General features: G+C 42.4%; 5 protein-coding genes across 5 annotated transcripts; 3 read left to right on the top strand and 2 right to left on the bottom strand.

The window, feature by feature from the left end:
* The first annotated feature begins 1,866 nt into the window (after positions 1 to 1,866).
* On the top strand, positions 1,867 to 5,738 carry LOC132258663 (serine protease grass-like). Its single transcript, XM_059756066.1, has 4 exons — positions 1,867 to 2,066; positions 2,304 to 2,464; positions 4,045 to 4,836; positions 5,574 to 5,738. Exons 1-4 carry the CDS (start codon positions 2,015 to 2,017, stop codon positions 5,733 to 5,735), a joined length of 1,167 nt encoding a protein of 388 aa, XP_059612049.1. The 5' UTR covers positions 1,867 to 2,014; the 3' UTR covers positions 5,736 to 5,738.
* Positions 5,739 to 5,894: 156 nt separating this feature from the next.
* On the bottom strand, positions 5,895 to 6,617 carry LOC132258666 (ADP-ribosylation factor-like protein 2). The gene is made up of 2 exons (XM_059756070.1): positions 6,472 to 6,617; positions 5,895 to 6,398 (listed from the first exon to the last, which is right to left on the bottom strand). Exons 1-2 carry the CDS (start codon positions 6,534 to 6,536, stop codon positions 5,909 to 5,911), a joined length of 555 nt encoding a protein of 184 aa, XP_059612053.1. The 5' UTR covers positions 6,537 to 6,617; the 3' UTR covers positions 5,895 to 5,908.
* Positions 6,618 to 6,658: 41 nt separating this feature from the next.
* Positions 6,659 to 8,030, top strand: LOC132257463 (transmembrane protein 192). Its single transcript, XM_059754374.1, has 4 exons — positions 6,659 to 6,817; positions 6,948 to 7,050; positions 7,110 to 7,242; positions 7,432 to 8,030. The coding sequence occupies exons 2-4, from the start codon at positions 6,974 to 6,976 to the stop codon at positions 7,933 to 7,935; spliced, it is 714 nt and encodes a 237-aa protein (XP_059610357.1). The 5' UTR covers positions 6,659 to 6,817; positions 6,948 to 6,973; the 3' UTR covers positions 7,936 to 8,030.
* A 17-nt stretch (positions 8,031 to 8,047) lies between these two features.
* On the bottom strand, positions 8,048 to 10,050 carry LOC132257889 (protein FAM161A). Its single transcript, XM_059754934.1, has 4 exons — positions 9,813 to 10,050; positions 8,732 to 9,753; positions 8,438 to 8,670; positions 8,048 to 8,379 (listed from the first exon to the last, which is right to left on the bottom strand). The coding sequence occupies exons 1-4, from the start codon at positions 10,048 to 10,050 to the stop codon at positions 8,061 to 8,063; spliced, it is 1,812 nt and encodes a 603-aa protein (XP_059610917.1). The 3' UTR covers positions 8,048 to 8,060.
* A 702-nt stretch (positions 10,051 to 10,752) lies between these two features.
* Positions 10,753 to 11,575, top strand: LOC132257832 (uncharacterized). The gene is made up of 3 exons (XM_059754871.1): positions 10,753 to 10,903; positions 10,975 to 11,084; positions 11,144 to 11,575. Exons 1-3 carry the CDS (start codon positions 10,871 to 10,873, stop codon positions 11,313 to 11,315), a joined length of 315 nt encoding a protein of 104 aa, XP_059610854.1. The 5' UTR covers positions 10,753 to 10,870; the 3' UTR covers positions 11,316 to 11,575.
* Positions 11,576 to 14,921: the final 3,346 nt, after the last annotated feature.

Below are 14,921 nucleotides of genomic sequence, written 5' to 3'. Positions count from 1 at the left end.
TGATTAATTGTGTTTTTTTTATTGTCTTAAGAATGATGGTTTCTAAAATTGTAATATGATTTTTTTACGGACTGTGCAGAACAAAGGCTCGAAAATCAGTACAATTTTCTATAAAGTAACATAGCAATGAAGGAAAATATTGTGACGAGATGGACATAAGTTGACCAATATTTATCAAACAATAGTTGCTACATAAAAAAAACAAAGGAGTTTATGCAAACTATACAATCATATTTATCTTGTAAATAAGATCAATTTCGAAGAATAACAATAATCTTGAGATACAGTGATAGGCAAACAAAAAATAGGAAATAATCATAAAATACAGTTTTTATCCAACTTCATTCATCTTGAAAAAGAGTATTAGCGAAGTTTTATATCCGAGAAAAAAAACCGAAATCTTATGCACTGCCAAGTCTTCAACTTCAGCCCTTCACTGTGTCCGCATATAGACAGATGACTATTTCAAAAAGCTTCAATATTATATCGGAAAGAATACATTTCTTCTTATGAATAAAATAGAAATATACTTATTATCTTGTTACTACGCGTGTGGTTTTTGAGTGAATCACGCGTTCAAAATATATTGATAGATAGATAGAAATAATGAGTGGGGAAGTGAATAAGAGTTTTCACACATACATTTTTAGCTTCTCTTACTAGTTTTTTCGTTCTTTTTATACCAGAAAGTAGACTCTAGTTGGTCACTTGTTAATCCAAAGTGTAATTCCAAGAAATATCAATGAATACCTCTCCCTTTATACTGCTGAACAATTGAATTTTTCTACCAAAATTTTTCGACTCGAACTTTTTAATCTGCATTTAATCATTGGATAGATGGCAAAGTTTAAAGCTGTAGAAGAGAAAACATTTAAAATGCAGAGTGAGAAGAAAAGATTGCATGGAAATTTGTATATCGACAATAATTGTAAAACAATAATATTTGTATTCGAGAATGGAGATAAGTGAAGCGTGGCAGAGATGAGGAATTGTTTAATTTTGTACTCACATCAGATTTAGCTTCAAAATTTAACTGAACATGAGATGAAGATATAAGAATATTCACGTGAAAAGTTGCTTAAAGTGTTTTGTCGGAGATAAATTGATAGTATATAGAATATAATTGCAGTGGAGAGGAAATTGTACGTATAAGTTAACATTAACTGTAGGATTAGTTGAATGTTTTTTTCTTTCAATATCTTTATGTATTACAATAGAGTTGATTTCTCTTTGAGCACCTTTTCGATTGACGAAAGAGGAGAAAGAATATTGATTTTTGATTAATTTTTTAACATTTGTAGTTTTATATTATACATGTGAGAAGTGAAGAGAAAAATACGACAGAGGAGCATAATTTATTACTAAAAGATATGATGAGAGAAAATACACAATGAGGAGTAAAATCAGTGGACTTGTGATATTTTTTCTGCTGTCCCCGTCGTTCTTCGTTGGGAATCTCCTCACTTAATTGTGCAGAGTGTTTTTTTTTTAATGGGGAATTTACTAGTGTTTTTTCCTCACAACGCAAAAAGGTGTGTAAATGATGTGCCACTTGTAAGTGCCTTAATGCGAATTCTTTTCCTTCCAGGTCAATGGGGAGTTCTTCCCTCGCCACCAATCAGACAGAGAGAGAGAGAGAGAGAGAGTGAGTGAGAGAGAGAGGGAAATCGATATGCACCTCTGGGCTCTTTCAATTGAATCGGGGATTACCCACATGCCTCGGTCAGATTTTACCATATTCATTTGCTGTAATCTCTTCTCGTGTCATCTCTTCCAGATTCTCGGCGCAACCGAAGGCACACTCTCTGTCTCACTCCGCTGTGGACTCCGCTGGATCCCCACCGAGACTGCCAGCCAGCTTAAAAGTGTGCTCACCACTTCGGGATGGAGTCACTTCGTCAACAGTCCAGCGTCCGAGTCAGTCTATAACATTCAATCGTCGCGAGACATTCAATCGCTTCGTTTGCCGCTGCCAAGAAGCTCACCCTGACGAGATAGATAAAAGTGCGTGAAAATGTTGCTAAAACTTATCGTGATCCTCCCAATTCTCGCTGCTGTTCGCTCTCGTAAGTGCGCTTTTTCCTCCAATCACACACTGTTTTCACACCTTTCCTGACCTCAGCAACTGGTTGTCCGAGCGATGTTTCAGACCATCCAATTTCCAAACTGGTTTTATTGTGTTCCTCTCAAAAATTTTTTGCCCCCATCGCATTGCTAATTTGACGATTTCTGCGATGGTGACCTGGAGATTGACACGCATCTAATCCCCCATGTTCTTCTATTCAATTTTTTTTTCATTTTAGAAAGCGACGTGTGCACCACTCCAGAGGGCTATCAGGCCGCTTGCACGCCCGTGAAGGAGTGCCCGGCGATCCTGGGCATCTTCAACAATGCCCCACGTCCGCTGCCGCCCAACATTGTCACATACCTGCAGAGACTCCAGTGCTTCCACTCCACTGGCCAGGTGAGTCCCTCCATCGCAGATCCGATGCGTGAAGATAGCTCAAGGTTGGCCACATTTCGTCGCGCGACTCAATACGTTTTTCTCCCTCCTCGCGACCTCATGTGTGTTGTGTGAAGACCTACAATTACCTCTTTAGTGAGATAGGACAGTTTTATCAGAGTTTTTTCTCTCTCGATCCGCGCATGTTGGGAAAGACCAGAACGTTGCTGGAGATTTCCCAGTGTATCTATATTTAGAGCATGCTTGAGAGAGTGAGAAAATGTTACACGCACACGATCAAGAAATGCCCAGAAAGTGGAGAGATAGAAAGTGAATGAACTTATCTGTCCGATGCATTAAAGATTTTTTCCCTCTTTGCGAAATGTGTTAATGAAATTCCAAGAAATGCCATTCTGTCTTTGTTTGCGAGACAATCTCGAAAAAAAAAGAGATGTTTTGTCTTTGCTTGAAGAGTCAAATATTTGAACTGTAGAGATCTGCATCTTAATATTTCCTTCTACACACATAGAAAAATAATAATTTTTGGTCTTTAATTGACTTTAAAATGCAGCGCATTTTCTAATGAATCCTCCATTCTGCTTATTTATCAACTCACTACTTCTGCATTTGGCACACCCAAGTGAGAATGCGCTGCAGTAATTTTCTAAACGGGCATTATTAATTTTTATTCATATATGTGGGATTTTTTCTTTGAAGAATAAAACCAATTTGCACTTGTTTTCAAGAGATTTCAATCTAAAATCTCAGGAAGTATTTTTCTCACTACTTTTCTGTGAATTCTATCTTCCTAGAGATATTTTTTTTTTCATCAATGTAGAATACAAGAACACTTAAAAAGGGTAGTTAAATTTTTTTCAAGATCAGTTGTATGTGTTTTTGGGAAATCTGTCTCTTGCGTGAGTAATTACACTATATTCTGTGGCATGTAAAGCGTTGAACATTTTTAGTTGTTTTAGTAAAGTATCTCATTTTGGGCTGTAAATTGGGGCCTTTTTTCCGAGAAGACATTAATGTATCTTTAATAGCTTGATAATATTTTTGGCAAACTCGTGCACAAAAACGCCTCCAGAAATTATCACACGAGGAAAGGAAGAATCTGGCAAATTCTCCTCTTTGACCTTAATTGTTCTGATAATCTCTTGCATTGGCCACTCTTGCCATGGGTTTGTTTACTCTGCAGCCAAAAATTATCGCGCTACGTGCCAAAATTGACTTTCGCGTGGCGGAAAAATAAACGAAAAACGCCATTTGGCATTGTCCAAGTAATTTTTCTGAGCCACATGTGGCCATTGATGACGACAAAGATGTTTATTACATCTTGGATTCGCGCCTGCGGTCGTCACCTTTTTTTCGTCACTCCACTAAACGTGCAGAGAAGATGTGTTTTTGGGAGAAGCTTTTATATTTTTTCATTGATGCGTTTCCACACGTTTCTCTTTCTCTGCCTTTGAGGTGTTTTCGGTGTTTTGAAAAATTGAAAACACGTGTGTGCCGCTTAATTTATTACTGCGTGTATTCAAAATCGGGGAAAGGTCAATTTTTCATTCAATTATATGTTGTTTTTTTTTTGGTTCTTTTAGCCTGCGGTTTGCTGTCGCCGTCCCAGTACAAGTTCCTCTCCTCCAACGTCTCCAATCCAAACAGTGACGACCACGCAGAATACGGTGTCGAATGAGGTTCCCACTGGGCCACCAGACGTCACCAGTCATCCGAATCTCTCTCTCCTGCAAAACACCATTTGCGGCCCGATTTTGGGCGATAAACTGGCCTTTGGAGAGAAGGCCGCTCTCTTCGAGTATCCCTGGATGGCGCGGATCAGGTATGAGGACGCCGGTGGCTTGAGCTTCAGGTGCGGAGGCTCTCTCATCAACGATCGCTACGTCCTGACCGCCGCGCACTGCATCACTCGTCTGCGCAGCGGAGTGGATGTGTACTCGGTGGTCTTGGGAGACTACGACGATCGCTCTGATCCGGATTGCCAGCTTATTGGAGATGAGGAGATCTGCGCACCGCCAATTCAGGAGATCCTGAAGGACTTGCTGCTGCCGCATCCCAAGTACAACACTCCCAAGTTCGCCAATGACATCGGCCTGATTCGCCTGCAGGATCGTGCGGATGTGAACAGGGAGAATATCAAACCAGTGTGTCTGCCGTTCACGCGAGAGCTGCAGAGGAAGCCGCTGAATCGCCTCGTGGCCATGGGCTGGGGCACCACGGAGAATCAGACAACGTCCAGTGAACTGCTGATGGCTAGACTGCCCGTGGTGGACAACTCCATGTGCCAGAGTGTCTTTCTCAGCCTCCAGTGGACGCCCAATCAGTTTTGCGCCGGCGGAGAGAACAACGTGGACACTTGCAAGGGAGATTCTGGGGTGAGTTGGCTATAATTTCGCAATATTTGCCCACTTTTGCAATGTGTGTGATTCACAACTTGGCGTGGTATTCCATCGGTTGTTCCCCTGAGTTTTAATACCTATCTTCAAGTCTTGTAACCAGTATCATCAGAGAATAGCACTTAATTCAAGACTTAATTTATGCAAAATTGATGTTTTATTCACAGCAAAAGTTGTGTATTGAGTCACAAGGTTTCTTGATCACACATTTTCAATTAATGCCCGCATGTTGAAGATACATTTTTCATTTGTGATTTCTTTGTGGTTCAATATCGATTGAAAAATACAAAAATTTACTAAAACACTTTCACTCTTGAAAAGGTGACTTTATGTGACTCAACGATATCGTGTAAACAGACTGTGAATTAATTCACCATTAAAAAATTCTGCTGCAAACCGCAAGAATAAACCATGGGCGGTATTCTGAGTCACATGATAATGTGGGCCTTAATGTTGTAAACTAAACTAAGTCATCCGCGTTGGCAAATTGTAAAAATAGTCAGAGTAGTTAAGTGAAGCAAATGTCAATTGAATTATCACATGGAAAAAGATTTTAAGACTCAGGAATTAACTGTTTTTCAGTCACTGCGCAGTGTTTTTTTGCTCAATTTATCGTGTGTCTCTCTATTCTCATGGATGACAAGAAGGAGAATCACGCGCGTGTTTTGCAATGCAATTCAAGGCAGTCCACTGACATTATCATTTATCAATTGCAGGGTCCTCTCGTGTATCCAGGCAACGTCCGTGGTCAGCGCTATGTCCAATTTGGCATCGTGTCGGCTGGTCTGAAGAGCTGTGGAGTCTCCAATGGCAGACCAGCCGTTTACGTGCGCGTGGCGAATTACATGAAGTGGATTCTGGACACAATGCGCGTCTAAGCAGTCTTTTCTTTTACATCTTCACAAAACTACCTCTTGTGATATTACAATTAGTGACATAAACGGCAAAAGCTGAGTTTTTTGCGCTTTTGTGCATTTCTTTCGTCTCTAGGAGTGTATTATGTATTATTTTTTATATAAAAATAAATATGATAAAAGAAGCAAGAGCGATTTTACTCCAGCGTGAATATTCGCTTCGCAATGTCTCCGATCAGCCAATCGACAGCTCCCAGGAGTTTATCACCCGTTACAGCGCTCACGCCGACCACACTCCAGTGATGCGTCACGATGCTGTCCAGCTGGAGGATCTCCTTGATTTCCTGCGCAGAGAGAGCTCCGGGAAGATCTTGCTTGTTCGCGAGAACCAACAACGTGGCGCCTGCGAGACGCTCCTCAGTGAGAAGCACATTCAATTCCTCACGACACGTCTCCAGGCGCATCCGGTCGGCGCTGTCCACCACCCACACAAGTCCGTCCGTGCACTCGAAGTAGTTCCGCCAATACGATCGGAGGCTCTTCTGCCCACCCACGTCCCACATGTTAAGGGTGTAGCCATTGTGCTCCAGTGTCTTGATGTTGAAGCCCAGAGTTGGGGATATCGTGTCGATTGGCTCCCCGTTGAATCTCTTGAGAATTGTGGTCTTTCCGGCATTGTCCAGTCCTCTGTGAGCGACCGGAAAGCAAGAGAGAAAGGTTAGAACAACATGCTTTAGCCACTTTCCACATCAAAACTCACAGCAGAAGTATTCGCATCTCCTTCTCCTTCTGTCGCATCTTCTTCAGTACCGTGAGAAAGCCCATTTTCTCAGGAAATCATTGAGTTTTCACCGAGAAACCGAGCAGCTGCTGAACAGCCAAAAACCGCTGGAAAACTGTCACAACAAATGCACTTTCCAGTGCAACTATCATGCCAATTCAATGTTTTGACGGGCTTCGATGAGACGAGTGGAATTTTATTTTTGCTCACGAAAGTGATTCATAATTTTTTATCGCATCGCAAAAGACAACCCAGAGGCGAGATTTTGGGTGGTAAAGAGTTGCTTTCTTCAATAAACTACAAATCAGGCGTTGTCAGAAGTTAGGTGAGTTACTTTAGCTCTTAAAATTCGGGGAATCACATAAGCGAAAGAGAGAAGCTGCTGAAGTGTCACGTAAACAGAGCATTTTCTGGGAATTTTCCTCACCAGAACTTTCTTTATTACTCTATTTCAGGGACAAACACAGAGAGAGAGAGAGCAATGGACTTGGAACCTGTGCTTGGGGAGGAGAATGGCAATGATAATTTCAGGCCACTCAAGACAATCCCGGTTTTTAGGTTAGCTCTTAGCATTTGAATGAGTTTTCCTAGATTTTCACGTATTTTACCTTCCTCAGCTTCCACCTTTTGGTCTCTACGTTGATCTCCTTCATTGGCGTGGGCATGGCTGTTGTCTTCCCGGAAAGTCAGCGATGCGAAGCCTATTTCTTGATGCTGTACTTAAGAGCAATATTCTGGGTTGTGACTTTGGTAAGGAATGTTTGCAGATGCTTGAGATTATTCTGGATTTTCCCGGTTTTCCAGGTGTTCATTGACACAATTAACAAAATTGACTCATACTTTCTCAACGAAATTTCATTCCTGAGCTCGAATTTTAGTTTGTCCCAAATTCCCATTTCAGAATCAATCATAATCACTTTCTTTGTTGTTCTTTTGCAGCTCTTCGACCACATGATAAAGTATCATCACGATAAATTGCGAATGAATGGCTTCCACGACTTTCACAGAGCCACTGCGGTACACAAATCCGTGCCCTTCTACTTGGTATCCTTGTGGAACACGGCAATCATGGCGATTCAGACGCTCATCCAGCAATATTACGGCGATGATTTCGGCGAGCACTGCATCCAGAGCCTCTTCTCGCCCATTGTCTACGTGAGCATCTTCTCGGCGGTGGAGACTGGCGTCCTGGCGGTCATCCATGGCACCTACATCTCCCGGGTGATGCGCTTCAACCGCGCCAGGCCGCTGCCGGACGCCATGCGAGGCTCCTTCGACAGTGGCAGTTCGGTGGGATTGACACAACGAAACGCTGATGTGGCAGAGCTGCTGGAGAAGCAGGCAGATCTCATAAGTTTCCTCCAAGATCACAATCTGCGCCTCAACCAGCGACTCATGCAGATGAACTCCGAAGTGAGAACCATCACTCTTCCGCCTTCATAAGGTATCTAACACACATTTCAACTCCTCGAAAGCGCACTTCGTATCTTTTGTAATAATCACACATACACACAACCATTTGATTCCTAAATGACCAAGAGGAGTGTTTTATTGCCCTTCCGAAGGCTCTACAGCAAGTCCTCGTGGGGACACTTTCGCGAAGGCTTCCGCATGTCTGAGTAGTAGCTCATTTTGCTAGTGTTGCGCGATTGGGGTCCAGTGGAGTTTGGTCGGCGCCGTCGCGGCGCTGGATCCTCTTTTATGGCGCAGGTGTGACTGAGCTGACCGACCTTTGGGCCCCAATACGTAGAGCCTTCGAGAAGCAGCGGAGCCGCTCGGACACGCTGCTTCATCAGCTCCATGTTGATCTTGTGATCCTCCACCAAGAGCTTCTGTTCAGCCCTTCTCGTTGCGACGCGCACTGCGATATCTTCCAGATTTGTGCCACTGTTATTTGAAATAATTGCTTAATGAGGCATTTACACTGATTATGCCGATAACTTACTCGTAGTAAATGGCTTTCCACGCGGGATTCCTTCGAATACCCCAGTCCATGTGGCGCTGCCTCGATAAGTGTTCCGGTGGACTCTCGGGCTTGTTGAGCTCTCGCAATTTCTGTCGCGAGTGCTGGAATCGAAGGGTGGCCGCCAGATTGGGGCGATTGATAGGATAGATTGGCATCGGGGAGCTGAATGATGATGAGCTATTTGAACTATGGCCAGAATGCGATACAGCGCACTGGAAGAAACGAAACGAAATATAATTTTCCACCTAAAATAATTAGCACATTGAGTCTTACTTTCCCGGGATTCCCTTTGGGTTCCTTTCCTTGATCACAGATGGGCTGGCTTTTCTCCCTATTCGCTGCTCTCTTCTTTGTCCGTCTCCTGCTTCTCCGCGTGTGTCCGTTTCTCTGATTATCCCCCCGCGTTTTTGACTCCCTGCGCGCCATCGAAGGCGGCAAAGAGGCAATCTTGAGCAGCTCCTCAGCCCTGATTTTCTTGTTGAGATTCCGGAAGTACTCATCCTCCCACATTTTGTTATAGAAGTAGTTGCTGAAGAGATTCTTGGGACAGGGCTTGGCGCGGAAGTTCTTGGACGACTTGGATGTGTCGGGAGTGGTTAGATTCGTCGAAGAAACACTCCTGCTGAGGCATCGACTCCTTGGGCGTTCCTCCTTGTCGGTGAAATGGAAGGGCTTCATTTGCGATTGCAGTTCTATGGAGGAGTTCAATTTGGCCAGCTGGCTCTTGTGCTCCTGATCGGCTCTGATGGAGTTGTACAGTGGAATGCGTGATGTTAGAGGAACTGGATTGGCCTTGAAGGTTTTGGGATCGGATTTCTTCTCTTCACGCGGAGTGAAGCACTTTGTGGACATCATAAGGTCTTCCAGCATTCTCTCTTCCTCCTCGCGCTGGGTCATCCTAAAAGGTCGCGGCACAGTGACTTGGTTGCGAAAGGGACTCGCAGATTTGCTCCTCATTTTGGATCTTCTGCCACTCTTCTCCTCCTCAGAGAGATTTCCGTGAGTTGTGTCAGATCGCAAAGTGCTCAAGCCGCTGTTGATTCTCACGGATTTCCCGGACTTTTTGCTGCGGTTTTGACTAGAAGGACGCTGGATGGAGGAGTAGAAGGAGTCACTGTCGCAGTCCCTTGGGTTCTGCTCATAAACTGCCTCTGGAGGATCGCTGGGCTTTTGACATTTTTCTTCCACCAGAGAATCTACGCCACAGCTCTTCTTCAGTTCATCCTGACGAAGTTTCAGCCTCTCGATTTGTCGATAGAATTCCGCTTCGGGTAAGTGATTCAAGTCTCCGTAGTCTGTGAACAAAAAGACAACTTTAATGTCTTCCCCTGGAATTCACTTGAAATGCCCTCACCTGGAATGTTTGTGTAGAAATCCATGAGGGACTGAAAGGCACTGTTTTCCTTGATAATCTCCTCACACAGCGCAGCCTTTTCACTCCTGCCACCGCCATGGAGCTCCTCAATCTTCCTGTCCTCAGTGGCCGTCTCTGCACTGGACGATCGCTCATAGTGTGGCGTTGGTCTTCGACTGGCCGGATTCACGGGCGGGCGAATGCAGGAATTTCTGTACACGGAACACTTGTGAGACATTTTTCGTCACGACAAATCAGATTTTCTCACATCGATGAGGAAAATATTTGTGCGTTTATTGGCAGTGTTGCTAAGAACATTGTCATGGTGATAAGAAAAGCCAAACATCGCGCCTCCGTGGGGCACCCAAGTCTTTGTTTGCGCCTTCACCCCTTCGCGAGGACGCGAGGACGCGAGGCCTGTGCATGGGAACGTGTTGCTGGCTATGAAAGTATTTTTCAATTTGTGCAGAACAATAGGGGGTGCCGATTTCACGCTTCCAGCCAATTTACCAACTCGTTAATTTTTGTGGTTTTCCCCCAATCGATTTCATCTCACTGCCACTTTTTGTAACATCTTTGGCGCGCTCGATAGCGCCAAAAGGGCGATTGGGGCGCACAATGACGATTTTTCTAGGCACGCGACATGTAAAAGCTGTTTTTTATGTTATTATCCTATTTCGCGCTTGACTTCGCGGCTTACCATGCAGGAAGAATGGAATAGAAGAGGTCTTTAAATAAGAGTAAATTATTTGTACAGTCAGGATATGGTAAAACAGAAATCTTTGATTACCAATACATATTGGGATCCAGAAACAAATCTTAAAGGAAAAAAAGGGGTGGGAAAATTTCCAATTCTTTTGGCCAAAGATCGTTGGAACTTGCTTCCAATCACACTCAAAATCCTCAAAATGCTCATCTTTCCAGTCTGTTGCTAACAGTGTAATTTCTTGCATGCCAGCAATGCAGTGGAAGAGGAAAATAACAACGGAGTGAATCAGTGTTTGATTGTCTCTCTTTGTGATAAGTTTTTGTGGTATCGAATAACTTGAATCTCGAGAATGTCGTCTGCAAATCCTCCCTCAAGTGATCAAGTAAGCATTTCCATAATTTACACTATCCTGTGAATGTTTTCAGTGACGAAAATTGTGCATTTTTCCTTCAGGGAATCCCTGGTGGTCATAAGCATTTTGCCCACGAATCTAATGAAACATTCTTGGCCTTGATTGAGGAACAAAGAGAAAATATCAACAATCTCGTTGGAGGGAATTTGAAGTGAGATTGCAGTTGAGTCATAAATGAAGAATTCTGTACTGAATTGTGCGTTTTTGCAGGTTGAAGAAGGTTGTTCATGCGACGAAGCAAGTTGTTGCTGGCATTCTCTATCACGTCACGGCGGATTTCGAGGATGATAACAGCCAAAGTGCCAAATTCTCCTTCAAGTTGATCGATAGGCCGTGGGATCAGCCTCAGGAGCGTGTCTTTGACCATCAGCGTGTTGAATAATTGCATTTTTTCAGCGATTTTTGATAATGTTTTGATGACAATTCAATAAAAGCCAGTGAAGGCGATTGCATTTGTAAGGTTTCCTGGCAGAGTGTGTCTTGGCTAAAGTGTGGGGCCTTTAAAAATTAAAAGGCAAATGAGTGCAACTTGTTGCATTTACCGCATTTGCATATTAGTTAGCCAATCGATTATTCTGCTGTAATATCTACGTGTTATAGTTCTGGAGGCATTTCTCTTTTAATAAATCACGCATAAATGCACCCTTGGCAATCGAATATAATACCACCGCAACTGAATTACAGGGTTTTCCGCTGGGTTGACGGCAATTATTTTGTGTGCACGCGTCATCTCGCGAGCCCCCTTGTCGCCATCGTGGGAATGGGATTCACCACTCAAGGCTCCATTTGTCCTACCTGGGAAATTGTGTTCGTGTTCGAGGCTCAAGAGCAATGCCGTGATTCTTCTTCCTTGCGTCCATCGATTCAACGATTATGCGCGTCTCTTGTTGCCACTGAAGACAGGTAGCAAAGTGGGTAAAGGCCAAGGACAATGTTCTTTCTAGATTGTCAAGATTATTTGTGAGGTTGTTTTGGCGCGAGTGCAATGAGGAAGCTTCTGACGATTGCATGCAACCGACGCAACCAAAAATTCTGTGAAAATTCACTTTAATTCCTTGTCGATTTTGGAGCAATAGAATAATTTCACGCAAATTGTTTAATGTGAAGTAGAGACAATTGCATTTGAAATTATCGATTTCATTAATTTTCCATTTAACTCGCATTGCTATGGCGCTATGCTGCATCCGCAGCCCATTGTTGCATGGATTCACTCCCAATCGAGTTAAGTCGAACAATTTTCAATTAACCAGAGGAATAAAGGGCCAATTTCGCGCCTACGGTGCATTTCGAAAATATCCGTAGATTGACGGAGTGGAAAAGTGTCTCGTTTTATTAAATTTCGCCCGCACAAATTGCACATCGACGCTCTGGCAAATTATTATTAATTGTCATTTGTGATGAATTTAGTGAAAAATTTGTCAATTTGCAATGAACATAAAAAAAGTGTATTGAATTGTTGCACAATGCAGAGGAAAAAGCATTTATTAAGTCTTTCCTCGAATTTCTCTCGTTGTATATTGTTGATATAAAATCTTCCGAACTGAAGTTATGGAGTAGAATTTAATATTTCTTCTGCTTTTTATTATGATATTGATTGCTTGAGCAAATATTTTACTATGCTCGGGGTGTTTTAAGAGGGAGTAAATTTCCAAGAAGATACGTATGTAAAAAAAACATACGGTAAACCTGTTGATAAAGCTTATTCCTCTCTTTTATTATATACATAAATTCACCTAATACATGTTTTGAACTTTGCAAAGCGCAGTGGGAAACGAGATTTGCTTCATTCATTCTCAATTATTGCAAATTAATCATAACACTATTTTTTCGCAAATTCAAATATCAGCTCTAATTCTGCAATATTTCACAATTCTGTTGAGTGATTGCAATGCGTAATTTTTCAGTTGATTTTTTACAACGACACTTAATAAATTCTCATTAAAAAAAAATTTGAAAGTCTCCTAGAAGAATTTCAACCTTGATTCTAATTCTTGTTCGACATTCCAGACAAATAACTCACACCGTTTTGCTCCGCAATCCATTCTTTTATTGTCTTTCCCTCGAGAAATTTGACTATTCAACAGTGTGTAATTAATTATGTAGAAATTACATGAGCGGCTGAACATGAATTGATTCGTGTATGAAAATAGATTTCACAACGCGATCAAGCACTTGATTCCTTCGCACCCGGAGGCGATTTTCAGCAGTGATCTTGGCGGCTGCGCATACCTTAGAGAATGCCTCGATAGAGATCTTGCCAATCTCCCGGAAGAGGAGGTGACAAGTCATATCCACGTACTTCAAGAGCAGTCTATGATCAGTTTGTCAGAGAGCTTTTCGAATGCTGGCCCTCGACTTTGGGATGGACCAGTTCTGGGGCTGGCAATTTGGTGTAATTTTATTACTCTAGGTGGAACCATATCAGCGCTAATGTAATGAGCGAGAGTAATTACCTTCTTGCTCTTAATTGCTTTTAATAATAAAGCCTAATATATGCTAAATAGTATTAAATCTCGAAATAACTTAATCACCGGATAAATTAAACCGTGTGAATGGCCTCAAGGGCCGTTTGAGCTGCGCTTTAGACACCCCAATCCATTGGCTGGAGGTGAAGTTTTTGGGTTACTTTACTACCTCCAAAACTCGTTACTTTCTTTATTGACTGGCGCGCACATCGGTGGCAAAAGGGCTCCATTAAAAAGGGCCAATTGAAACGACTAATTAACGCAGGCACAGCAGCGCGCAAATTGCTTTCGCTCACACATATTAAAGTTGTGTCATCATAAAAGTTGATTCTGCCGAAGGTTTCGCGCCATCGACTCCTTGCAGGGCCACACGCACCTTCGATGGGGTTGGTTGTCGCATTGTCACGTTTTCAGCGCCACACTCAGCCATGTCAGCTCACCGCGTGGCTTTTCCGTTTCGCGCCATTCGCCGTGCTTTTGTGTAGCCGCGTTATTTTGATTAATTGATTTAATTTAGCCACACCACGATCAAGATAGTGCTCCGCAACAATGCGACAATGAAATTAATAGAGTCCATCGAGTAACAAAAGCACAATTCAGGGCCCATTGCGGATTGCTGCACGCGAGACAGGTTACAGAGATCTCTTGCAAAATCCTACAATCTTCCGACAATTAGCATGTTATTCACTTAAGCCACTTTTTGGGGGGAGGCGAACGAGACGAAGCTTTTTGTACAGGCAACAAATCTAATTTTAGTTGAGAAACTTTGCAATGAATGATTAACGTTTAGGCCATCAATTACGTAGACATTTTTGGAAGTTTTTCTTATTTTATCAAAGACTTCTTGGCCATGTGTGATTCACGTAAACAGGAACTGTTCCTTCATGTTTCGCATTTAAATAGAGTAAGAAAAAATTGTGTTATTTATTAATAATTCTATTAAAGGTACTCCAAGGGAACGCTAACGATGAAGTGTTCCTAAACTTTCGCTTGTTATGTACCTAATAATGTTCACAAACATCTTAATTCTGTTTATTTTCTTTTCAAAAAGTGCGAATTCTCAAATATTCACGGTGTCATTAACAAGATTGTAATCCGCACACGAGTTTTTTTTTCGACTTGACGAATTTGATTTATTGAGTTGAGATATCTTATACTTCAATTAAAAGCAAATCAATAAAGTCACCGGCATTCCAAAGAAATGAGGCCTCAATTTCTCCGAACAAATCCACTTTATCTCTCTGAAGGTTTCCGTCTTCAGACCTTGAATTGTCGACGTCTCAGGTAGAAGTCATGGGATGAATTAAAAATGATTATTTCGTGCACCACTCAAAGGCGCGTTTTTCCAGCGAAACAGAGAAACGAGCCAATAAAGCTGTGACATGACAATGGGAGAACAAGGCGAAGGGAAGGAAAATTGAGGAGCACGCACGGAAAATATTTACTTTTCGCAACAACTCAGCAGTGTGTCTGAGAAGGTGTGAAAATGTACTTGGAGGGTAAAATCATATTTCTTTTTCGCA

Source organism: Phlebotomus argentipes, unplaced genomic scaffold (assembly GCF_947086385.1).
Source record: "Phlebotomus argentipes unplaced genomic scaffold, Phlebotomus argentipes genome assembly scaffold_4, whole genome shotgun sequence".
NCBI classification, from domain to species: Eukaryota; Metazoa; Arthropoda; class Insecta; order Diptera; family Psychodidae; genus Phlebotomus; species Phlebotomus argentipes.
The sequence above is the reverse complement of the archived record's forward strand: the minus strand, read 5'-3'. Positions and strand labels throughout refer to the sequence as shown.